This window comes from Monodelphis domestica, chromosome 3, assembly GCF_027887165.1.
Source record: "Monodelphis domestica isolate mMonDom1 chromosome 3, mMonDom1.pri, whole genome shotgun sequence".
NCBI lineage: Eukaryota > Metazoa > Chordata > Mammalia > Didelphimorphia > Didelphidae > Monodelphis > Monodelphis domestica.
Window position 1 is genome coordinate 68,324,347 of NC_077229.1, and position 25,448 is coordinate 68,349,794.

At 38.7% G+C, this 25,448-nt stretch overlaps 1 protein-coding gene across 1 annotated transcript in view; it reads right to left on the minus strand.

Moving 5' to 3' along the window:
• Window positions 1-20,962, minus strand: part of LOC103098060 (mucin-16-like) — a 136,360-nt gene extending 115,398 nt beyond the window's left edge. The window contains exon 1 of the mRNA XM_056820594.1: window positions 20,826-20,962. Coding sequence (XP_056676572.1) covers window positions 20,826-20,868 — 43 coding nt within the window. The 5' untranslated portion in view covers window positions 20,869-20,962. The remainder of the gene's footprint in view (window positions 1-20,825) is intronic.
• Between the last annotated feature and the right edge of the window lie 4,486 nt (window positions 20,963-25,448).

The following is a 25,448-nucleotide window of genomic DNA, read 5'->3' on the forward strand; positions in this document are numbered from 1 at the left end:
TGACATGATGGTCTACTTAAAGAATCCTAGAGATTCAACCAAAAAGCTAATTGAAATAATCAACAACTTTAGCAAAGTTGCAGGATACAAAATAAACCCACACAAATCATCAGCTTTTCTATATATCTCCAACACAGCTCAGCAGCAAGAACTAGAAAGAGAAATCCCATTCAAAATCACCTTAGACAAAATAAAATACCTAGAAATCTACCTCCCAAGACAAACACAGGAACTATATGAACACAACTACAAAACACTCACCACACAACTAAAACTAGACTTGAGCAAATGGAAAAACATTAACTGCTCATGAATAGGACAAGCCAATATAATAAAAATGACCATCCTACCCAAACTTATTTATCTATTTAGTGCCATACCCATTGAACTACCAAAATACTTCTTCACTGATTTAGAAAAAAACATAACAAAGTTCATTTGGAAGAACCAAAGATCAAGGATATCCAAGGAAATAATGAAAAAAAAAAACACATATGATGTGGGCCTTGCAGTCCCTGACCTAAAACTATATTACAAAGCAGCAATCATCAAAACAATTTGGTACTGGCTAAGAAACAGAAAGATTAGTGGAATAGACTGGGGGAAAGTGACCTCAGCAAGACAGTATACGATAAACCCAAAGATCCCAGCTTTTGGGACAAAAATCCACTATTCGATAAAAACTGCTGGGAAAATTGGAAGACAGTGTGGGAGAGACTAGGAATAGATCAACACCTCACACCCTACACCAAGATAAATTCAGAATGGGTGAGTGACTTAAACATAAAGAAGGAAACCATAAGTAAATTGGGTAAACACAGAATAGTATACATGTCAGACCTTTGGGAGGGGAAAGGCTTTAAAACCAAGCAAGATATAGAAAGAATCACAAAATGTAAAATAAATAATTTTGACTACATCAAACTAAAAAGCTTTTGTACAAACAAAACCAATGTAACTAAAATCAGAAGGGAAACAACAAATTGGGGAAAAATCTTCATAGAAACCTCTGACAAAGGTTTAATTACTCATATTTATAATGAGCTAAATCAATTGTACAAAAAATCAAGCCATTCTCCAATTGATAAATGGGCAAGGGAAATGGATAGGCAGTTCTCAGATAAAGATATCAAACCTATTAACAAGCACATGAAGAAGTGTTCTACATCTCTTATAATCAGAGAGATGCAAATCAAAACAACTCTGAGGTATCACCTCACACCTAGCAGATTGGCTAACATAACAGCAAAGGAAAGTAATGAATGCTGGAGGGGATGTGGCAAAATAGGGACATTAATTCATTGCTGGTGGAGTTGTGAACTGATCCAACCATTCTGGAGGGCAATTTGGAACTATGCCCAAAGGGCGACAAAAGAATATCTACCCTTTGACCCAGCCATAGCACTGCTGGGTCTGTACCCCAAAGAGATAATGGACAAAAAGACTTGTACAAAAATATTCATAGCTGCGCTCTTTGTGGTCGCCAAAAACTGGAAAAAGAGGAGATGCCCATCAATTGGGGAATGGCTGAACAAACTGTGGTATATGTTGGTGATGGAGTACTATTGTGCTAAAAGGAATAATAAAGTGGAGAAGTTCCATGGAGACTGGAACAACCTCCAGGAAGTGATGCAGAGCGAGAGGAGCAGAACCAGGAGAACATTGTACACAGAGACTAATACACTGTGGTATAATCGAATGTAATGGACTTCTCCATTAGTGGCGGTGTAATGTCCCTGAACATCTTGCAGGGATCCAGGAGAAAAAACACCATTCATAAGCAAAGGATAAACTATGGGAGTGGAAACACCGAGGAAAAGCAACTGCCTGAATACAGAGGTTGAGGGGACATGACAGAGGAGAGACTCTAAATGAACACTCTAATGCAAATACTATCAACAAAGCAATGGGTTCAAATCAAGAAAACATCTAATGCCCAGTGGACTTACGCGTCGGCTATGGGGGGTGGGGGAGAGGAAAAGAAAATGATCTATGTCTTTAACAAATTATGCTTGGAAATGATCAAATAAAATATATTAAAAAAAAAAAAAAGAAGAAGCCTCCAGATCACAAGCTGCACAAAAATGAACTTTGGGTGTAGTTGATTGAACATTTATTTGTAGGTATACTTTCATGCCAGAAAGGGGACTGCCCCCCAGCAGTTATTGGTTTTGTTCCTCTCCTCATTCTCAAATTATTGTAATCTTTAAGTTGATTATGTTTTCATGATCCTTTTTGGGGAAACCTTTCCCAATTAGAATCAAATGGTGAAATGTAAAAATGGACTTGAATACAGAACTTCAATCCAAAGAATTGGTCCTTGGTCCACTTCCCCAGGATGCTTTGTAATGTCACTGAATTCTCACCTGGGCAGAGATGGAGAAGGAGTATTTAACCTGATTGGAAAGGCTTTTGTGGCCCTTTCCTGTTTCCACTTGCAAGCAGACACAGCTCTTTTCATAATGTAGGTGAGGGTGTCTATGCTGGGCCTAGACACGTGCTTTCTTATCCTGTATTTTCTTTAATCATTAATCTTCAATAAAACTCTAAAAATATAATAGTCCTTGCAGAGAGAAACTAATTTCTACCTGCCTCAGCTTCCCCAAATTTTAATCTTTACACTTCTAATTTTGGATGCATTAGTTTTGTTTGTAGAAAAGCTTTTTAATTTGATGTAATCAAAATGATTGATTTTACATTTTGTGATTTTTTTCTAGCTTTTGCTTGGTTTTAACATCTTTCCTTTCCCAAAGATCTGACAAGTATACTATTCTGTGTTTGCCTAATTTGCTTATAGTTTCCTTCTTTATATTCAGTTCATTCATCCATTCTGAGTTTATTTTGGTGTAGGTTGTCACACTACCAGAAATTACCAAAGAAAACTCATGAGATATCCTCAGACACAAAAATAAAATTGAAATTGAAAAAATTCACAGATCACTTCTAGAAAGAAATGCTCAAATGACAATTTCCAAGAATGTAATAAATTCAAGAGCCACCAAGCTAAAAAGAAAATACTGTAAGCAGCCATAAAAAAAATTCAAATATCATGAAACTGAAATCGGGATTACACAGGATCTAGCAGCTTCTACACTGAAGGATAGAGTGTTATGGAATAGGATATTCAGGAAGGCAAAAGATCTGTATTTATAACCCAGAGTCACCTATACAGCAAAACTGAGTATATTCTTTCAGGGGGAGAATGGAAATTCAATAATATAGCAGATTTCCAAGCATTCCTGAGGAATAAGTCAGACCAAAATAAAAAAATTTATGCCCAAACATGAGGCAGAAGAGAAGCCCAAAATGGTAAATAAAAAAGAGAAAATTGAATGGACTCATTAAGGTCAAAATGTTTATATGTCTAAATGGAAAGAGAATATCTGTAATTGTCAAAAAGTATTCTTTGTAGTAGAGAATATGGAAGAAACTAAGTTAGAAAGAGGGTGAGGGATTGTCCAGGGGCCCGTTGGGCATCGTGGCCTGGGCCAAGAGCAGGCCTACTGCAGTGCTCTGGAGGGAAGCCATGCCAGGGGTTGGGGACCCTTCAAGGCCGCCTCCACCTCTGCCTGGGCCACGGCCCGGCCAGCCTTGCCGCCTCCGCAGCCACCGCCGCTGTTACCGCTGCTCCCACCGCCCGGCTTGTTCTTCCTGCGCTTGGCTCAGCTCTTGGCGTCAGCTGGACTCATCCTCTGCGAGGCCGGGCTATAAGGAGCTGTGGCTGCTGAGGAGGCAAAGTCTACAGGCTGGCAGAGACAGTGTTCAGGTTCTGCCTCCATTGGGATTGCTCCCTCAAGAGGACTGAGTGGGCCTGAGCCAGTGGTCTGGGCAGCTTTGCCGCTATACCTAGGGCTTTTGGACTACCCAGACCCAGCTATTGGTCAGCCATTACGTCGTCCATCAGTGTCCATAGTGGTCAGGATGTCCCGTTCCTTCTCCTCGGAGAGGCTTACCCTCAGGGATGTCCACACAGATCAGCATGAAGCAGGGGAGCTTGCAGAGGAGTGCTCCTCTTCTCAGGGTTCTTGGGAGGAAGGTCTAGCCCAGGTGGGAGAGATGCAGTGACCAAAGCAGAGCAATGGTTCAGCCTACTAGCTCCCTACTGCTCTGTCTCTCATACTAGATAGATGGCAAGGATGGATTTATATCATAACAGAAATAAAAAAGATGGAACAACTCTCCTGTAAGAATTCCACTGAGCAATCAAGACAGACAGTACACAGGGAGGATTCTGTTGTGTTTGATTGGTTTTAAGAGGAAAGAAAAAGCAGAATGAAGGATTGCCATAGAGAAGAAATGGGGAAGAACCTGCTGTTTCTCATAGCTAGGATACAGGAGAAGAAGAGATACAAAAAGCATAAAAAAGTGGGGAAAGCCTCTGGTCTGACCCATAAAAAGAAGTGTCAAGCACACACACACATCCAGAGCTTTGTATAGAAGTAAATTAAACTCAAGCAGGAAACAGGTGGGGACAAGAAAAAAGAGAGAAGGATTAAAGAAGGAGCTAAAGCTGAAGGGGAGCAGGGGCCCTATTCTAGGGCAAAAAGAATTCTAATGCTTGTGGCTACAGGAGAATAGAGCTATTCCTAGGTAAAAACCATAGCATATACCAAGTGAGCGATGACTGATGAAAGACCACCCCACCTGGGAAGTTCCCAAAACTTATGGACCACAAGACTGCTTCTGAAAATAGTAGCACAAAAAACCATGAAGTTTGGGATGCTGCCTCCCCCACCTACAGGTGAGAAGAACCCAACTTTACCATAAAATTTAAAGTCGAAAAATAGGCTGCAAAAATGAATTAACAACAAAAGAACTTGGTCATAAAAAGCTACTCCGATAACAGGGAAGATCAAGCTATAAACTCAAGAATTCAGCAATGTGAAAATAGATACAAGCAAAGTCTCAAAGAAAAATGTAAACTAGTCAACCCCCCCCCAAAAAAAAGAGAAAGATAAATGTAGAAGAAAATTTTGGGCAAAAAAAAAAGAGTGACACAGGTAAAGTAAGAAAAGAAAATTAACAATTTGGTAAGAGAGGCACAAAAAATATTGAAGAGAAGAATATATTAAAAACCAGAATCTGCCAAATAGTAAAAAAAAAAGTCATCAGAATTTATTGAAGAAAAAACTACTTAAAACACAGTATTGACAAACTGGAATAGGATATGCAAAACCTCACTGAAGAAAATAATTTCTTAAAAATTAGAATTGAGCAAATGGAAGCTGATGATTCTATGAGATATCAATAAAAAATAAAACAAAATTGAATGGGGAAAAATAAAATTTGGAATATGTCAGTGGAAAAACAACTGATCCTGAAAAAAGATCTGAGGAGACATAATCTTGGAATTTTTGGATGAACTGAAATGAAAGCCATGACATAAAAAGAGCCTAAATATCATATTTCAAATTTTTTTTCAAAGACAACTACCCTGAGATCTTAGAATCAAAAGGGTAAAATAGAAATTGAAAAAATCTACCCATCATGTCTTAAAGTAGATCCTGAAATGAAAATTCCTGAGGATATCAAACCAAATTCCAGAATTCCCAGGGATCAAGGAAAAATTTAGTAAGCAGCCAGAAAGAAACTAATTCAATATTCTGGAGCCATAGCCAAGATCACACAAGATTTAGCAGCTGCCATATAATAAAAGAAGAGAGCTTGAAATGACATTCTGGAAGGCAAAGGAGCTAGGATTACAATCAAGAGTGACTTATACAGAAAAATTGAGTACCATCTTTTTGGGGGAAAAAAGGAGGCTTAAAAGACTATTTAATGAAATAGAGACGTTTCAAGGCATGAAAAGGTAAGCATGACAGAAATCATATGGGACTGAATATGGTTAAACTGTTTATATTCCTATATGGAAAGATGACACATGTTACTCCTAAGAATTTTATCTTTCTTAGGACATTTAGAAGGATTCTACATAGACGAGCCACAAGTATGATTATTTTTGTTGGAATGATATAAAAAAAAGTGAGAGAAAGAAAGATGCTCCAACTTTCTATAAGAATACTATCCACCTCCCTGGGGGCAGCTGGGGAACTCAGTGAATTGAGAGCCAAGCCTAGAGATGGGAGGTCCTAGGTTCAAATCTGGCCTCAAAACACTTGCCAGCTATGTAACCCTGGGCAAGTCACTTGACCCCCATTGCCTACCCCCCTTACCACTCTTCTGCCTTGGAGCAGCCAATACACAGTATTGACCTTCCTAAAAATATAAAAGTTGAAGCAAGAATGTCCATTATCATCACTATTATTCAGTATTGTGTTAGAAATATTATATCAGTGATTTTTTAAATTAAATGAATAAGAATAGGCAACGAGGAAACAAAACTATCACACCATGCAGACAACATGATGGTATACTTCGAGAGCCCTAAAGATTCCAATACACTGTATTGACTCCAAGATGGAAGGTAAGGGTTTAAAAAAAAAAAGAATACTAGCCACTTTGAGAGAATCCACTGGAGTCTGAATGCAGATCAATTGTACTCTTCATCACTGTATTTTATTTGTGTTTTAATTTTATATAGTATCTTCTCACAAGAGTGACTAATGTGGAGATCAGATTGCTTTACCATCTCAGGAATGGGGTAGCTAGGGAGGGAGGGAGACAATTTGGATCTTGTAATTTTGGAGAACTTATGTTCTTATGCTAGAGACCTTATGCTATGGAGAACTTATGCTAGAAAACTTCTAAAAATATAAAAGGTGAAGCAAGAATGTACATTATCATCACTATTATTCAATATTGTGTTAGAAATATTATATCAGTAAGATTTTTTAAAATTAAAATAATAAGAATAGGCAACAAGGAAAGAAAACTATCATACCATGCAGTCAATATGATGGTATACTATGAGAGCCCTAAAGATTCCACTAAAAAACTAGTTAAAATAATAGCTTTATCAAAGTTGCAAGATATTAAAAACCCTAAGTTATCAGCATTTCCATATTTTATTGACAAAATCCTACAGGTAGAGATAGAGCACTTCCATTTAAAAAAACTGCAGACAAAATTGGGATATTAATGCACTGCTGGTGGAGTTGTGAATTGATCCAACCATTCTGGAGGGCAATCTGGAACTATGCCCAAAGGGTGCTAAAAGACTGTCTGCCCTTTGATCCAGCCATAGCACTGCTGGGTTTGTACCCCAAAGAGATAATGAGGGAAAAGACTTGTACAAAAATATTCATAGCTGTGCTCTTTCTGGTGGCAAAAAAATGGGAAATGAGGGGATGCCCTTCAATTGGGGAATGGCTGAACAAATTGTGGTATATGTTGGTGATGGAATACTATTGTGCTAAAAGGAATAATAAACTGGAGGGATTCCATGTGAACTGGAACAACTTCCAGGAATTGAAGCAGAGTGAGAGGAGCAAAACCAGGAGAACATTGTACCCAGAGACTGATCCACTGTGTGAATGTAATGGACTTCTCCATTAGTGGCAAGGCAGTGATCCTGAACAACTTAGAGGGATCTATGAGAAAGAACACTATCCACATTCAGAGGGAAAACTGTGGGAGTAGAAACACAGAAGAAAAACAACTCCTTGATACATGGGTCAAGGGGATATGACTGGGGATGTAGACTCTGAGTGAACATTCTAGTGCAAACATCAATAACATGGAAATAGGTTTTGATCAAGGACACATGTAATAACCAGTGTAATTGCACGTCGGCTAAGGGAAGGGTGGGGAGGAAGGAGATCGAGGGAAAGAATATGATTCTTGTAACCAAGGAATAATTTCGAAATTAACTAAATTAAAAGAGAAAGAAAACAAAAAGAGGATGAGGAAGCAAACTGAAGCGGTAATCAGAGGTAAATTCATATCCCTGAATGCTTATATTAACAAACAAGGGAGAGCAGAGATCAATCAATTGGAAATGCAAATGAAAAAACTCGAAAGCAATCAAATTAAAACCCCCCAGCAGAAAACCAAACTAGAAATCCTAAAAATTAAGGGAGAAATTAATAAAATAGAAAGTGATAGAACTATTGATTTAATAAATAAGACAAGAAGCTGGTACTTTGAAAAAACAAACAAAATAGACAAAGTACTGGTCAATCTAATTAAAAAAGGAAGGAAGAAAAGCAAATTCACAGCATTAAAGATGAAAAGGGGGACAGCACCTCTGATGAAGATGAAATGAAGGCAATCATTAGAAATTACTTTGCCCAATTAGATGGCAATAAATACACCAATTTAGGAGAAATGGATGAATATATACAAAAGGACAAACTGCCTAGACTAACAGAAGAGGAAATAGAATTCTTAAATAATCCCATATCAGAAATTGAAATCCAACAAGCCATCAAAGAACTTCCTAAGAAAAAATCCCCAGGGCCTGATGGATTCACCTGTGAATTCTATCAAACATTCAGAGAACAGTTAATCCCAATACTATACAAACTATTTGACATAATAAGCACAGAGGGAGTTCTACCAAACTCCTTTTACGACACAAACATGGTACTGAATCCAAAACCAGGCAGGTCAAAAACAGAGAGAGAAAACTATAGGCCAATCACCCTAATGAATAGAGATGCAAAAATCTTAAATAGGATACTAGCAAAAAGAGTCCAGCAAGTGATCAGAAGGATCATTCACCATGATCAAGTAGGATTCATACCAGGGATGCAGGGCTGGTTCAACATTAGGAAAACCATCCACATAATTGACCACATCAACAAGCAAACTAGCAAGAACCACATGATTATCTCAATAGATGCAGAAAAAGCCTTTGATAAAATACAACACCCATTCCTATTAAAAACACTAGAAAGCATAGGAATAGAAGGGTCATTCCTAAAAATAACAAACAGTATATATCTAAAACCAACAGATAATATCATCTGCAATGGGGATAAACTAGATGCATTCCCAATAAGATCAGGAGTGAAATAAGGATGCCCATTATCACCTCTACTATTTGACATTGTACTAGAAACACTAGCAGTAGCAATTAGAGAAGATAAAGGAATTGAAGGCATCAAAATAGGCAAAGAGGAGACCAAGTTATCACTCTTTGCGGATGACATGATGGTCTATTTAAAGAATCCTAGAGATTCAACCAAAAAGCTAATTGAAATAATCAACAACTTTAGCAAAGTTGCAGGATACAAAATAAACCCACACAAATCATCAGCTTTTCTATATATCTCCAACACAGCTCAGCAGCAAGAACTAGAAAAAGAAATCCCATTCAAAATCACCTTAGACAAAATAAAATGCCTAGGAATCTACCTCCCAAGACAAACACAGGAACTATATGAACACAACTACAAAACACTCACCACACAACTAAAACTAGACTTGAGCAAATGGAAAAACATTAACTGCTCATGAATAGGACGAGCCAATATAATAAAAATGACCATCCTACCCAAACTTATGTATCTATTTAGTGCCATACCCATTGAACTACCAAAATACTTCTTCACTGATTTAGAAAAAACCATAACAAAATTCATTTGGAAGAACAAAAGATCAAGGATATCCAGGGAAATAATGAAAAAAAACACATATGATGGGGGCCTTGCAGTCCCTGACCTAAAACTATATTACAAAGCAGCAGTCATCAAAACAATTTGGTACTGGCTAAGAAACAGAAAGGAAGATCAGTGGAATAGACTGGGGGAAAGCGACCTCAGCAAGACAGTATACGATAAACCCAAAGATCCCAGCTTTTGGGACAAAAATCCACTATTCGATAAAAACTGCTGGGAAAATTGGAAGACAGTGTGGGAGAGACTAGGAATAGATCAACACCTCACACCCTACACCAAGATAAATTCAAAATGGGTGAGTGACTTAAACATAAAGAAGGAAACCATAAGTAAATTGGGTAAACACAGAATAGTATACATGTCAGACCTTTGGGAGGGGAAAGGCCTTAAAAGCAAGCAAGATATAGAAAGAATCACAAAATGTAAAATAAATAATTTTGACTACATCAAACTAAAAAGCTTTTGTACAAACAAAACCAATATAACTAAAATCAGAAGGGAAACAACAAATTGGGGAAAAATCTTCATAGAAACCTCTGACAAAGGTTTAATTACTCATATTTATAATGAGCTAAATCAATTGTACAAAAAATCAAGCCATTCTCCAATTGATAAATGGGCAAGGGAAATGGATAGGCAGTTCTCAGATAAAGAAATCAAAACTATTAACAAGCACATGAAGAAGTGTTCTACATCTCTTATAATCAGAGAGATGCAAATCAAAACAACTCTGAGGTATCACCTCACACCTAGCAGATTGGCTAACATAACAGCAAAGGAAAGTAATGAATGCTGGCGGGTATGTGGCAAAGTAGGGACATTAATTCATTGCTGGTGGAGTTGTGAACTGATCCAACCATTCTGGAGGGCAATTTGGAACTATGCCCAAAGGGCGACAAAAGAATATTTACCCTTTGACCCAGCCATAGCCCTGCTGGGTCTGTACCCCAAAGAGATAATGGACACAAAGACTTGTACAAAAATATTCATAGCTGCGCTCTTTGTGGTGGCCCAAAACTGGAAAATGAGGGGATGCCCATCAATTGGGGAATGGCTGAACAAACTGTGGTATATGTTGGTGATGGAATACTATTGTGCTAAAAGGAATAATAAAGTGGAGAAGTTCCATGGAGACTGGAACAACCTCCAGGAAGTGATGCAGAGCGAGAGGAGCAGAACCAGGAGAACATTGTACACAGAGACTAATACACTGTGGTATAATCGAATGTAATGGACTTCTCCATTAGTGGCGGTGTAATGTCCCTGAACATCTTGCAGGGATCCAGGAGAAAAAACACCATTCATAAGCAAAGGAAAAACTATGGGAGTGGAAACACCGAGGAAAAGCAACTGCCTGAATACAGAGGTTGAGGGGACATGACAGAGGAGAGACTCTAAATGAACACTCTAATGCAAATACTATCAACAAAGCAATGGGTTCAAATCAAGAAAACATCTAATGCCCAGTGGACTTACGCGTCGGCTATGGGGGGTGGGGGAGAGGAAAAGAAAATGATCTATGTCTTTAACGAATAATGCTTGGAAATGATCAAATAAAATATATTTTAAAAAAAAATATGCCAGGAGTCCTAAAGAGCAAAATGGAAAGGTAGAAAACTGTAGAGGAAGGACACATGAGTGATAGAGTAGACATAAAATGGATATTAGAGAGGTCGCAAGGGAAAGAAACTCCAACCAAGGTAGCTTACAACTTGAAATCAGATGTATTCTGACAGGAACAACAGAATAGTAGATATCAGACCATTCACAGTAGAAAGGGTAATTAACGGGAATTTGATTTGGGGAATAAAAATGCATATAGCAGCAGGATATATATCCAATTCCTTGTCTTGTCGAATAAGTCCTATGGCCAGGATGATTTTATAAGAAAAAAGTCAACATTTTAATAGGGGGGGGAAAACCAAAATCTTACCCTTAAAAAATGAATTTAGAATGACAATATAGGGAAGCATTGTTAGTTTCTCTGAAAAAGATGTGAAGTTTTTAATGTCAAATATGCTATTGTGAGAATTCATTTTAGGGTACAAGTTGGACTAGATGGTAGTTGGGGTCCCTTCCAATTTTGAAATCAGTACTTTTGTTAACATTTAAGTGAATATTCATATAGATTCTTCAAATTCTGTCCACTTTACATCTTGACCTCACCTTTTTCAGTCCTCAAAATGTGATGATTTTATGTCACTCTCTGCCTTTACAAAGGCCAGACAGAAAATTCATCTACTTGAGCATTGCTTCTTTATGTTTTATGAAATAACAGTTAAATAAATTGCATAATTTAACCCAACACTACCTAGTATTTGTAGAATTACTTAATATTTGTAATGAATGCTACAAATTTTTTTCCTATTCCTTTTTTTGTAACCTAAATAAAGCTTGCTAGTTCTTCATAAAATGGCTAATACAAGTTGTATAGTTACTCAAATTGATGAAAAAATCATATTAATGAGGGACAATGACATAACAGAAAGATATACTAAATTTGGAATTAACACTTTTGAGTTTGAACCCTGGCTCTGATGCTTAATAGTTGTGTGGCCATGAAAAAGTCACTTTTAATCTCTCTGAATTTCAGTCTCATCTGTAAAATGGAAAGGGTATATAATACTTTTAGTTTCTACCTCACAGTATTGTTAGAAGTTCCTAAGGTTTATAAAGCATTATCAAAACAAGTTACTATTGCTATGTAGTGACATCCTGATGATTTTGTAAATTCAGAAATTATTCAGGATAATCTAAAAAAAAATGATATGATGGTATACTTAGAGAACCCAAGAAAATCAATTAAAAACCTGGTGGAAATGATAATTTTAGCAAAGTTTCAGGAAACAAAATAAAGCACATGAATCATCATCATTTCTTTTTATATCCAAAAAAATTCATCAGCAAGAATTAGAAAGAGAAATTCTATTAAAAATCACTCTAGATAATGTAAAATATTTGGGAATCTATATGCCAAGACAAACTCAAGAATTAAACAAAAACAACTAAAAGACACTTTATATACAATTAAAACTAGATCTAAACAATTGCAAAAATATTAATTGTTCAAGGGTAGGATAAGATAATATAATAAAACGACTATTCCATCAAAACTAATTTACTTATTCAGTGTCATAGCTATCAATCTATCAAAAAATATATAATATTAGAAAAAATGATAACGAAGTTCATTTGTAAAAACAAAAGATCAACAATATTAAGGGAATGAATGAAAAAAATGTGAAGGATGGAGTCCTAGCAGTATCAGATCTTAAACTGTATTATAAAGTGGTGATCATCAAGTATAGTACTTGTGAACCTTAAAAATTCTCAGACCCTACTTCATAAGGTTTGGTTAAGACCATTCCTCATTTTAAATAATGAAGGAACTTAGATCAGGAATGTGAAACCTCTACTCCACCCCTACTTAAGCCTGCTTTAGGAGAAGAAACTCCTTGCTGAAAAATGAAAAAATACTTAAACCCATACTTATAGTAAAGCAAAAGTTCTTAATCTGTGCCTATTTTTAGATCTAATACAAAAGGGTGCTAAGTACCTATAAAGGTCAGGCAACTTGTGAATTTACAAGGAGCAAAGAGGTGAGAAACTTACTCGGTGGTTTTTCAGGTGTGAACTTAATCAAAAGTTCAAACCTTCTTAGGTGTGAATTAAGAATTGTCTATCCTTTGGAAAATGTCTACTGTGATTGGTAGATGTGAGAACTTAGGGGAGGTGACATAAGAGAAAATTCTCTTAGTCTTGGGTGAGTCTCAGAGTCTCAGAGATTCTCTCTCTGGAGATGGCAGCTGGCCAAAACTGAACTGGTGTCTCTCTGAACACTAGAATCTTTGGATGGACAAATCTTGTGGTGAGTGGATAAAAGACTGACTGATCTCTCTCTTAGGGCTTGGGCCTGGGCTGGCCTGGGCTGACCTATCTTTTCCCATTATTTCCTTTTTCTCTCTCTCCCCCTTTCTTTAATTCCTCATTTGTATGAATTAAAATCTCTATAGAACCCAGCTGACTTGGGTATATTTAATAATTGGGAATTTTTCCCTGGCGACCACCTTATATTTGATTTAAAAACAAGACACTCTTGAAACCATAATTTCTGTGGTCACAATTTAAGCCAAACACTTTTTTATCTGCCACAATTTAAGTCTTCCACTATTTTAATTATTACATACTGCTTAAGAGATAGAAGGGGGATCAATGGCATAGTCTTGGGGTAAATGGCCTCAGGAAGATAGTTTTTGATGAACCCAATGATCCCAGCTTTTGAGACAATAATACACTATTTGTTAAAAGTGCTGGGGAAATTGGAAAACAGTATGAGACAGATTAGTGTGAGATGAATATCTCATACCCTATACCAGGATAATTTCCATAAAGAAGGAAATTATAAGTAAATTAGGTGAACACAGAATAGTATATCTGTTAGATCTGTGGGAAATTGAATTTAAGACCAAGCAAAAGATAGAGAACATGGCAAAATATAGAATGAATAATCTTGATTACTTTAAATTTAAAAGATTTTGTACAAATAAAATCAATCCAACCAAAATTGGAAGGGAAGCTATAAATTTGGGGGAAATTTTACAACAAAATTCTCTGACAAAGGCCTAATTTCTTAACGTTATGAGGAGCTAAGTCAATTGTAAAAAAAGAAAAAAAAACAAGTCATTCCCCAATTGACAAATGGTCAAGTGACGCAGATAGATTTAAGATAAAAAATAAAGTCAAAACTATCAATAAATACACGGAATAGTGTTTAAAATCCCACATAATTAGAGAAATGCAAATCAAAAATGAGGTACCACATCATACCTAACAGATTGGCAAATATAACAGTAAAGGAAAATAATAAATGTTGGAGGGGATGTGGCAAAATTGGGAAATTAATGCACTACTGGTAGAGTTGTGAATTGATCAAATCATTCTAGAAGGCAATTTGGAACTATGCCCAAAGAGCTTCAAAAAAATGCATACCCTGTGATCCAGCAATACCACTACTAGAATCGTACCCTAAAGAGATAATAATGAAAAATATTTGTGCAAAAGTATTCATAGTTGTGCTCTTTGTCGTGGCAAATAATTGTAAAATGTGGGGGGTAACGTGACCTTCAATTGGGGAATCGCTGAACAAATTGTGGTTTATGATGGTGATAGAATACTACACTGGACTGTAAGGAATGATGAACCAAAGGAATTCTATATCAAAGAAGAACTCCAGGAACTGTAGAAGAACTCCAGGAACTGATGCAGAGTGAAGTGAACAGAACCAAAAGAACATTATACACAGAAAATGAAACATTGTGAAACAATCCAATATAATGGACTTTGCTATTACAAGACAATCCCAATTCCCCTCTACATCGAGAGAAAGAACTGTGGGAGTAGAAACCCAGAAGAAAAACAAATGACAATCATTTGTTTATATAGATATACAATTGGAGGTTTGTATTTTAAAAGAGTATTCTATTCCAAAAATGAATAATATGGAAGTGGTATCAGTGATAACATCTATATAACCCAGTGGAAGTGCTTATTAGATTTGGGATGGGGGAAGGAAGAGGGGAAGGAAAGAAAATGAAATACGTAAACAGAGAAATATTTTTAAAATAAAATTAATATGAAAAATTGAAAAAAAAATTTCTACTTATAACTAAAAATGATTTTTATAAATTAAAGTTTATGGCAGGAACTAGGTATTGACCAATATCTTACACCCTATAGCAAGATAAGATCAAAATGAGTATGTGATTTATATATAATGAGTGATACCATAACTAAATTTGGGGAACATAGAATAGTTTATCTTCCAGATCTATGAAGAAGGGAAGAATTTAAGACTGTAAGAGTAATGTGCAAAGAGGATGAGAAATGGAATGTTGAAGAGGACATGATTGATGGGTAAAGACTGTTGGAAGCAGAGTAACATGGCTGTAGAACAGGGATGGGGAAGAATGCCAGTGAAAAAAGGTGGGTTTTGAGACTTGATCTTGAGGTGAGAAGAGGTTTTCTTGCCTTGCTGGTGATCAGCCAACAGCCAGCTAAAAGATAGCCAGGAGTAAGAAATTTATACCTGCCTGACAGTGGAAGAGAGATTCAGATCCCATTAGACCTGTAGAGGCCTCAGACTCAACAGTACCCCACAGTCTAATAGCACCTGCCTTATCTTGCCTTCATCCCAAGATGAAGTTTATCTTAAGGAGACACTGGGAAGGGGAGGTGAATTTCTGGTTTGCCCAAGGTATCCAGAAAGAAGGAACACTTAGGCTTTAGATATAGGGACACCACTAATCTCCACCTGAACTGCCCACTTCCAGATATCTTGTATTTATTAAACCAATTTAAGCCACAGTCAAATTGGAAGAAAGGGATTTATTCAAGGATCTTTGAGGAAGCTAATTCACAGAGGTTAGTGAACAGCCATTGCAAAAAAAAAAATTCTGATCAGGACTACCCACTGAGTCATGAACTGAGGAGAGGCTTACAATTCTAAAAGACTGTGTTTATTAATTCTGGGGTAACCCTCTTATCACTCAATATGGGAAACCTTCCCCTAACTTACTTATACCATGTGAGATTTAAAATAAGTTGTAGCCTTAAACTGTGGCATTTAAAATGTGGAGAGACAAGGAAAAACATTATGACTGCTCAAAATATGTTTTCCTACAGTGTCCTGTTTTAAATCAACTATAAGGTGGTCACTAGGGAATATATTCCCAATTTATTCAAATACCCGAGTCAACTGGGTTTACAGAGATTTTAATTAATAATACAATGAGTAATCAAAGAAAGAGAGAAAAAGGAAATAAGTATGAAGGGCCTTAAGCCAACATGGCCTAGACCTGAGTCTTAAGAGAGAAAGATCAGTCAGTCAGTCCTTTAACACTCACCACAAGGTCTGTCTAAGCAAGGATTCTAGTGACACCAGGCCAGCTCCATCTCAGCTGACTTCACCAGAGAGAATTCCAAAGGGCCTCTCTCCAGAGCCTCCAGAGGGACAGAGTCCCCTAAGAGGAGCTCCAGCCAGATCTCCTTAGAGATGGTCCTCCAAGAGCTTCCCTTCTCCAGAGCCTCTCTCAAGAGATTCTTCCCAAGCGATCCTCATCAGAGATCCTCCAAAAGGATTTCTCCAAAATGATATATCCTCAAGAGATTCTGCTTTTTCTTATATAGGGGTTTTTCTCCCATGTCACCTCCCCTAAGTCCCTACATCAACCAATCACTGTAGATGCTTTCCAAAGGACTGCCCATCTAAATTCCTGCTAAGTTGACCAATCTCCTCAGTAAGTCTGAATCAGAACAAAATGCTGCTCTGTCGACTAATCTCATCAGTAAGTCTGAACCAGAGAAAACACAGCTGAGTCAACTAATCTCATCAAGAGAAAACTTGCCCAACCCTTTTAGGTACCTAGCATCCCATTGTATCAATTCTAAAAACAGGCCTGGCTCAAAGAACTCCTTGCATTATTATAAGCATGGGTCCAAGTACTTTCATTGTTTAGCAAGGAGTTTTCTCTCCTAAAGCAGTCTTAAGTATGGGTAGAATAGGGGTCCTCCCATAGCAAGGAGTTTTCTCCCCTAAAGCAGCCTTAAGTACGGTTGGAGTAGAAGTCCTCCCATTTCTGATCCTGGCGAGTTCTCACGTCAAAATGGAGAATGTTTCTCAGTAGGGAATTTGTTCCAATTAAGAATTCCCTGATGGGGAAATTTTTAACATTCACAAGTCTGAGAGATTTCAAGATTTACAACCAGCACATCACCCAGGGTCACCATTTCCAAGAGATATTCCTCAGCTATCATAGACCAGGAGAAGAGAGTGAGAGAGTACAACAAGAGCCATTCCACCTTGACTACTACCTTTCCTCACTCATCTCTCTTTAACAGCTCTCTTCAGATCAATAATTACTAGGCAAACAATAACCATGACAAGTGTAACAATCCACACCTGTGTATACACAAGGGAAATAATTAATCTGTAAGGATTGTCTTAGGAAAGAGCATGCTCAGACCTGCCCATGGCAAGAAAGGCATTGACCTTTGATCCCAGCATTCCTAAGGTTTAGGCACAAACTCAGGATTCTTTGTGCTCACCTGACTGAGACAATCCATGCCTCTGCCTTGGGGTAATTTACAACTGAACCAATGGCAATCCACTGTGTCTTCATTAATATGTATTAAGTCCCTTTGCATCACAATGGTAATAAATACAAGCATCTGACAGAGAAACAGCCCTTATTATCTTCTTCACCTGTCCCTCTCCTTCCTGGAGCTTAGCCTCTGGCTAAGAACAGCTTTCTCATGGAATTTCCTCTATCTCTGTGAAACACCTTTCCTTCTTAATCTCCTATCCTCTAGCCAGAGTGGTCCCTACTTAGAGCATGGGCTCTAAGGGATCAGTGGCTTTTCTCTCAGCTGATCTCAATACTCATTCCTAATTCCCGTGTTGTTGATTTAAGGTTATCTAACTGCCTCATGTCCTTTGAAGTTAGGTAGCTGGAGCTTGATCTGTGCAGCTTGCTCATTGGTAATATTGCATTGGTGTCTGCCTCCATTCTTATCCATCCCCTGGGCTTCAGCCCTTCCCCCAAGGGTCAATCTTCTATCTTTCCTTTCTTGTAAGGGCTGCTGGACAGCACCTTACAACAAGAAGAAACAAGAAACAGAAACTATTATAAGATATAACATGAATAATTTTGAATGGAATTTAAAGGGGAGATGCTTTGATCTGCATTTGATCAACTGTGAAAGTTGTAGCTACTCTCAGAAAGAGAGCAATCTGGGACAGCTCTGAAGGACTTTTGACCAAGAATGTTTTACACCTCTAGAGAAAGAAATGTGGGAGTCAGTTGCAGATCAAAGCATATTCCCTTTCACATTATTTTATGTACAGTTTATGTGGCTCTGGTTTTATATGAGTGTTCTCTTATAAAAATGACCAATATGGAATTATGTTTTACATGATAATACATGTATAATCCATTTCAAATTACATACCATCTCTCCAAGAGGGGGACAGAAGGGAAGGGGGGAGAAAATTTGGACCTAATAATTTCAGAAAACATATATTGAAAATGGTTACTAGGTTTAATTAGGAAAATATCATATCTTTAAATTAAATTATTTTAAAGTTAATTTTTAAAAGATGAAAAGCATCATAGACTATTAAGCAACATGCCAATCAGATATGGCTTGATTTCTCATCAGCAATGCTGAATGACATACAGCTTCTCTAATAACATAGGTGATTTTCTAGTGGAAATAGGTGTCTGAACAAGGATTATTAAACAAGAGCAATATAAATTAAGAGGGGAATATCAGTCACAATTTAATAAAAGGATGCTTTAGGGATTTTATGGTACATGGGACACACTTCCCCTTCCTTGAAGTTTCTTATCCAGGAAATGGCTTGATGGTCTCCCTCCAATCCTCACCTAAGATTATCTAAAGCAGTGGTTCTCAACCTTTCTAATGCCATGACTCCGTAATACAATTCCTCATGTTGCAGTCATCCAAAAATTATTTTGGTGGCTACTTCAAAACTATAATTTTGCTACAGTTATGATTCAGAATGCAAATACCTGATATGCATTATGTATTCTCATTGCTACATATTGAGAAGTTGAGAACTGCTGATCTAGAGACACTTGTCTCCTCATCTTCATCTCCATCATATCTAGAACTCCAAACATGACCTTGTCCACCAGGCTGATGGGCTGCCAGGAGCCATGTGGAGACAATAACATCAGAGAGGTCCAGTTTTTCAGTTCTGACCTCTGACCAATTCTAGGATCTCCTGGCTACAGAAGCTTGTGGAAACACTCAGAGGCCATACTAGAGTAGGACCAGTTCACAGGAATCACAGAGCTAATGTGTAGGAATCAATCCATAAACTCGTGACCAAGAAGCATCCCTGGTTGAAGAACAATGTCTCAGAAAGGACAAAAGTTAGAGGTAAATGACTGGATTCAGCATTTAATGGGTGGGCCAAGTGCAATCAATCACCAAAGGTCCAAGTGAATTATTAAGCTAAGATTAGGGAGGTGGTCATGAAATCATGCCTCAAAGGGAAGGTCCTAGAACCATTCTTTTCCTCTTGGCAAGTCAAGGCTGATAGAAATAAAGTGTTCTGCCCATATCTGCATCATCCACCTTCCCCAAGTTCACTGCTAAAGAGCAGAGCCTTTGGATCTGTCTCCATTCCTGACTCTTGACACCGGAAACTCTGTGGCTCGGACCATAAAAGTAATTAGGTGGCATAGTGGAGATAGTGCTTAGCCTGGAGTCAGGAAGACCTGAGTTCAAATTTGACCTAAGAACTCATTAGCTGTATGACCCTGGGAAAATCAAGCAGTCATTGCTTGCCTCTGTTTTTCTCATCTGAAAAATGGGGCTAACTATAAAACCCAACACTTAGGGTTGTTATGTGAATCAAATGAGATACTATTTCTATAAAAATAGTCACAGTGCCTGGCACATAGTAGGCATTACATAATTGCTCATTCCATTCCCCTTCACTTCTCCATAGGCAAGTTCAGTTGGTAGGTGTATAAGATACATTTTGAAGACAAATTTTTTTAATAAACTGAATCTCACAAATCTACTCATAAATTAGATCAAAGCAATCAATTAGTTGCCATCGACTAAGTGTTTATTATGTGTTCAGCCCTATCCTAAATACTGGAGATGTAAATAAAAATTTAAAAACACATCTCTACCCTTGGAGAGTTCATAGAAGGAACCTTCCCCAAAGTGGAAGCCATTCAATGTGAGGTGTCAGGGCTGACTTTTCCTGTTGACCTTGAATTACAGCATAATAGAGTCCTGGGTTCAAATCTCACCTCTGATGCTTTCTACTTTTGTGTCATGAGGCATGTCACTTAACTTCTCTGCACCTCACTTTTCCCATATGTAAAATGATGGGGTCCAGCTAGATGGCTATTGAGGGTCCCTTCCAGGCATATCCGGTCACCCTGAGATAATTACTTTACTTCTCCAGGCCTCAGTATCCACATCAGTAAAATGAGAGGCTATCCATAATACCTGATACTTCAAAGTTTCCTTCCAACTTTATACCTATGGTTGATTATATAAAAGACCTTAGCAGTGGGAACCTCACTCCTACCTCTAAAACTCCTCTTCTCCAGGCTGTACAAAGAAAGCAATCAGAGGTTCAGAAGAGTTCTTGAGGATTGATCTCTAAAATAATTTCATGTTTCCTCTGTAAGACTGGGAAACAAGGCCCTAAAAAGGATAAACCTCCAACACAAAGACAGAGAGGAGGTACCTACTTACCTGTGGGAATAACAGTAGACACAGGGGTCAGGGGGCTCCTCATCAGTGCTCCTGTGCTTCCTGGTCCTTCATGGCCTTGGGCATGTGTGACTGGCACCACACCAGCATCACCTCCTACAGGAAGAGAGAAGGGGAGACCAGAGCTCAGTCAAGTCATTATTAGAGGACTCCCAAAGGAAAGTACATTGTTGCTACTATCTGCTGAGACCAAAAATACATGGCTTCTCTGACTTTTCTCCACAGGATGAATAACCAAGTTTCCCCCTTCAAAGCACGGACTCACTGATGGACAACCTCCATATATGTTTGATTTAGTGGAATCAGAATCCATCAATAAGAAGAGGAGAATCACTTTAGCACAGGGATTGTGAAACTATCCTTGCATGGAGTTGAGGAAGCCTGGAGAGATGACACTAATTCAACAGATATGGAGCCAAGAAAAAGTCCCTACAGTGGCCCATTGGAAGGCTATAGACAGGAAGGACCTGGGAGGAAGACCCTTCTCCTTAGAAAGGCACAAACTGACCCTCCCTGGACAGACACTCCCCATTTCCTCCAAGGCCACACCCCAATTCCCTCCCTGGGAAGCTTATTTAAAATATGCTTATTTGGGAAGAGGCAGGAAGTGGAAGGCACTTGATCAGAAACAGAGGCTGTGCCTGCCTTGACACTGCTGCCCTCTGTGGTTGTGTCAGGAGGACTGGGAGATGCTGTTGTGCAAACTTCCTGTGTGCTGGCTAGAGGCAGGGTAATAGCTGGAGTTGGTGTTGCCTGTGGGTTTCTCTCAGTCTATGGAGTCAGGCCGGCTGGCCCTGGGTCCTCCAATGAAGTAGCAGCCTCAAGGGAAGCTGTGCTTGTGCAGGCTGTGGGAGTACTTAAGGCAGGAAAGGAGCCTGGCCCTGGGCTCAGAGATTCGTGGATAGGAGTGTGAGGTTCTGTTCCCAGGGAGGGTCCATCTCCTGTGGTGACATTATAGGGGGGGGGAGTTTGGAGCCATTTGGACAGAGTTCCCCAGAGCCTGTGAGGATTTTGAACGTCCAGAGTCCCCAACCCCTCACGTTAGCACCTTGTCCTTGACAAGCACTTGCAAAACAAAAAGACTGACAGAAATTAGGATCTACTTTTACTCCAGGGTGCATGGCCACCATGAGAAAGTATTAAATAAGAAGAGACTGATATGTAGATGGATCTGTCCTGTCATCTTGCCCTCAGATGAGATAGGGATCCAGGCTCCGACAAACTGCCTGACGGATACCTGCTCAGGTTAAATGGAAAATGAAGCAGTAATCATTTGTTAAGAATCAGCCACTCCATTCAGGGTTTTAGGTGCTGGGCATAGAAAAGCCTGTCCTCCAGTAGCTGACTTTTATCATAGTAAATTATATGTATACACACAAACTAACACAAGAAATGGACAAAATCCTCCATGAGCTCTTCATCCAAAGGCTGACATCTGGGCAGACAATAATGGGACAGAGGAAGTTGCGGGTCTTACCACCTAATCACAAACTTTCCTGTTCTCGGACTATGAAGATGAGTCCATATCATATTTGAAAGCTGGAAAACAAGGGCCCAGAGCAAGGATGAATACCAGTATAATAGAAAGAAAAGAAATATTTTCTTACCCATGGCACCTGCAGTAGATTCACTGGTCACTGATGTCATGTCTCTTGCTGATCCGTGGTCTCGGATATGGGTGAAGGGCCCTACACCAATCTCACTCGCTAGAAGAATAAATGAGAACATAAATCTCAGACACAGGACTGGGGGTAGAAAGGACAAGATTATATTTTATATATATATATTATATTTATATATATTTTATATTTTATATATTATATCCCTTATATTTTGAAGGAAACTCCAAAATATCTGCTCTCTTTTCTTCATCGTTCATCGAACAGAGAATCTCTCTAGTATTCCCATTCTCTCATTTTTTTTTAAAAACTCTTCTAATCTAATGACAGATTTCCTACTTCCCCATCTGGAAAAAACCTTCCTTTTATCCACCTGACCCTGAGAGCTATCATCTCCTGTCTCTCTTCCCTTTAGTGACTGAAATCCTTGAGGAAGCTCTCTATAAAAGGTGCTTCCACTTTCCTTCTTTCTACTCTCGTTTTAACTACAGTCTGGTTTTCAACCTCATCGCTCAAGTGAAATTGCTCTCTCCAATGTTGTTAACAATCTCTTAATTGCAAAAATCTCTTAATGGCCCTTTCTTCATCCTCATTCTTCTGAAGCTTTCTGAAGTCTTTGATATCATCAACCCATTCTCTTTCATTTTCATAACACAACTCTCGTGGTTCTCCTTTAACTTGTATGACTACTCTCTTTGGTCTCATTTGCTGGATTCTTATCTAGGTCATAAATGCTTAATGTAGGTGACCTACAAGACTTTGAGCTGGGCCCCTCTCTTCTTCTATGAGATTTCACTCAATATTCTACTAAACTCAGAAGATATAACCATCATCTATATATTGATGATTCTCAAATCTGGTCATCCATCCCTTAATCTCTGTCATGACCTCCAGTCTTATGACTCCTATTGAACAAACTGCATTTTGGAAATTTTGAACTGGGTTTCTTGTAGACATCTGAGCCTCAACATGTCCAAATCTTAACTCATTGCCTTCCCCTCAAAACCTTCAAGTCTTTCTAAGAGTCCAAGGCTCCCGGAAGCCTCAGCCCTGCTGGGCTCAGAGAGCAGGGTCCTCGGAACAACAACCCTCAGGGCCTTCTATCCGAGTCCCAGTGAAAGTCACTGCCCTCGGAGCTCCCCCGGCAGAGAGCAGGGTCGAAACAACAGCAACCCTCAGGGCCTTCTATCCGAGTCCCAGTGAACGTCACTGCCCTCGGAGCTCCCCACCGCAGAGAGCAGGCTTGTCTGAAACAACAGCAACCCTCAGGGCGGGCAAGACAGCCTTACGGGCTGGATCCTGCTATCCAAATCTCAGTGAAAGTCACTGCCCTCGGAGCTCCCGCTGCAGAGAGCAGGCTTGTCTGAAACAATAGCAACCCTCAGGGTGGGCAAGACAGCCTCATGGGCTGGATCCTGCTATCCAAGTCTCAGCGAAAGTCCCTGCCCTCGGAGCTCTGGGAAGCCGAAGCCAATCCCCCCCAGGCCGACGAAACAGCCTCACGGCCAGCTATTCTGAAGGCAACTTCCGGAAAGCAACCCGACCCAGAGAGCCGGGGGAGAGTGTGGCCTCCTGGTCCGACCCTTCCACTCCAGTTCCAGTGAGGCATACTCAATTTAACCCAGGGAAACCTCATAGAACCGACAATCTGCCCAGGACTAAAGCCTCTGAACACCAGACAGAGATAAGAAAAGCTAATCCTCCACATTCAGAGATGGCAAACTCCACAGAAGCACAGAAGCCCCAAAATACCAAGAAAAATAAGAAGAAAGGGGCGACTTTGGACACATTCTATGGAGCCAAAATACAAAATAAAGAGCAGATAGAAGAAGACCTACAAGAAAATGCTCCAAAATCTTCCAAAGGAAATGGAAACTCTCCACAAACCCATGAAGAATTTGAATCAGAAATGACCAAAAAGATGGAAGCCTTCTGGGAGGAAAAGTGGGAAATAATGCAAAAGAAATTCACGCATCTACAAAACCAGTTTGACCAAACTGTAAAAGAAAACCAGGCTTTAAAGCAAGAACTAATAAAGCAATGCAAAAACACCAAGAAATTAGAAGAGAACATAAAATATCTCACCGACAAGGTGATAGATCTGGAAAATAGAGGGAGAAGAGATAATTTAAGAATAATTGGACTCCCAGAAAAGCCAGAAATAAACACCAAACTCGATATGGTGATACAAGATATAATCAAAGAAAATTGCCCAGAGATTCTAGAACAAGGGGGCAATACAGCCACTGACAGAGCTCACAGAACACCTTCTACACTAAACCCCCAAAAGACAACTCCCAGGAATGTAATTGCAAAATTACAAAGCTATCAAACAAAAGAAAAAATCCTACAGGAAGCCAGAAAAAGACAATTTAGATATAAAGGAATGCCAATCAGGGTCACACAAGACCTTGCAAGATCTACTCTGAATGATCGTAAGGCATGGAACATGATCTTCAGAAAGGCAAGAGAGCTGGGTCTCCAACCAAGAATCAACTACCCAGCAAAACTGACTATATACTTCCAAGGGAAAGTATGGGCATTCAACAAAATAGAAGACTTCCAACTTTTTGCGAAGAAAAGACCAGAGCTCTGTGGAAAGTTTGATACCGAAAATCAAAGAGCAAGGAATACCTGAAAAGGTAAATATTAAGGAAAGGGGAAAAATGTTATCTTCTTCTTTTACTCAAACACTCTTCTATAAGGACTACATTTATATCAATCTATGTATACCAACATGTGGGGAAAATGTAAAATATAAATAGGGGGTAAAGAAAGACCAAATAGAATAATCATTCTCACACAAAGATTCACATGGGAAGGGGAGGGGAAGAAAACTCCTATAAGAAGGAGAGGAAGAGGGGGGGGGTTACTTAAACCTCAATCTCAGGGAAATCAACTCTGAGAGGGAAAAACATCCAGATCCATTGGGATCTTGAATTCTATCTTACCCAACAAGGGTAGGGAGAAGGGAAAACCAAAGGGG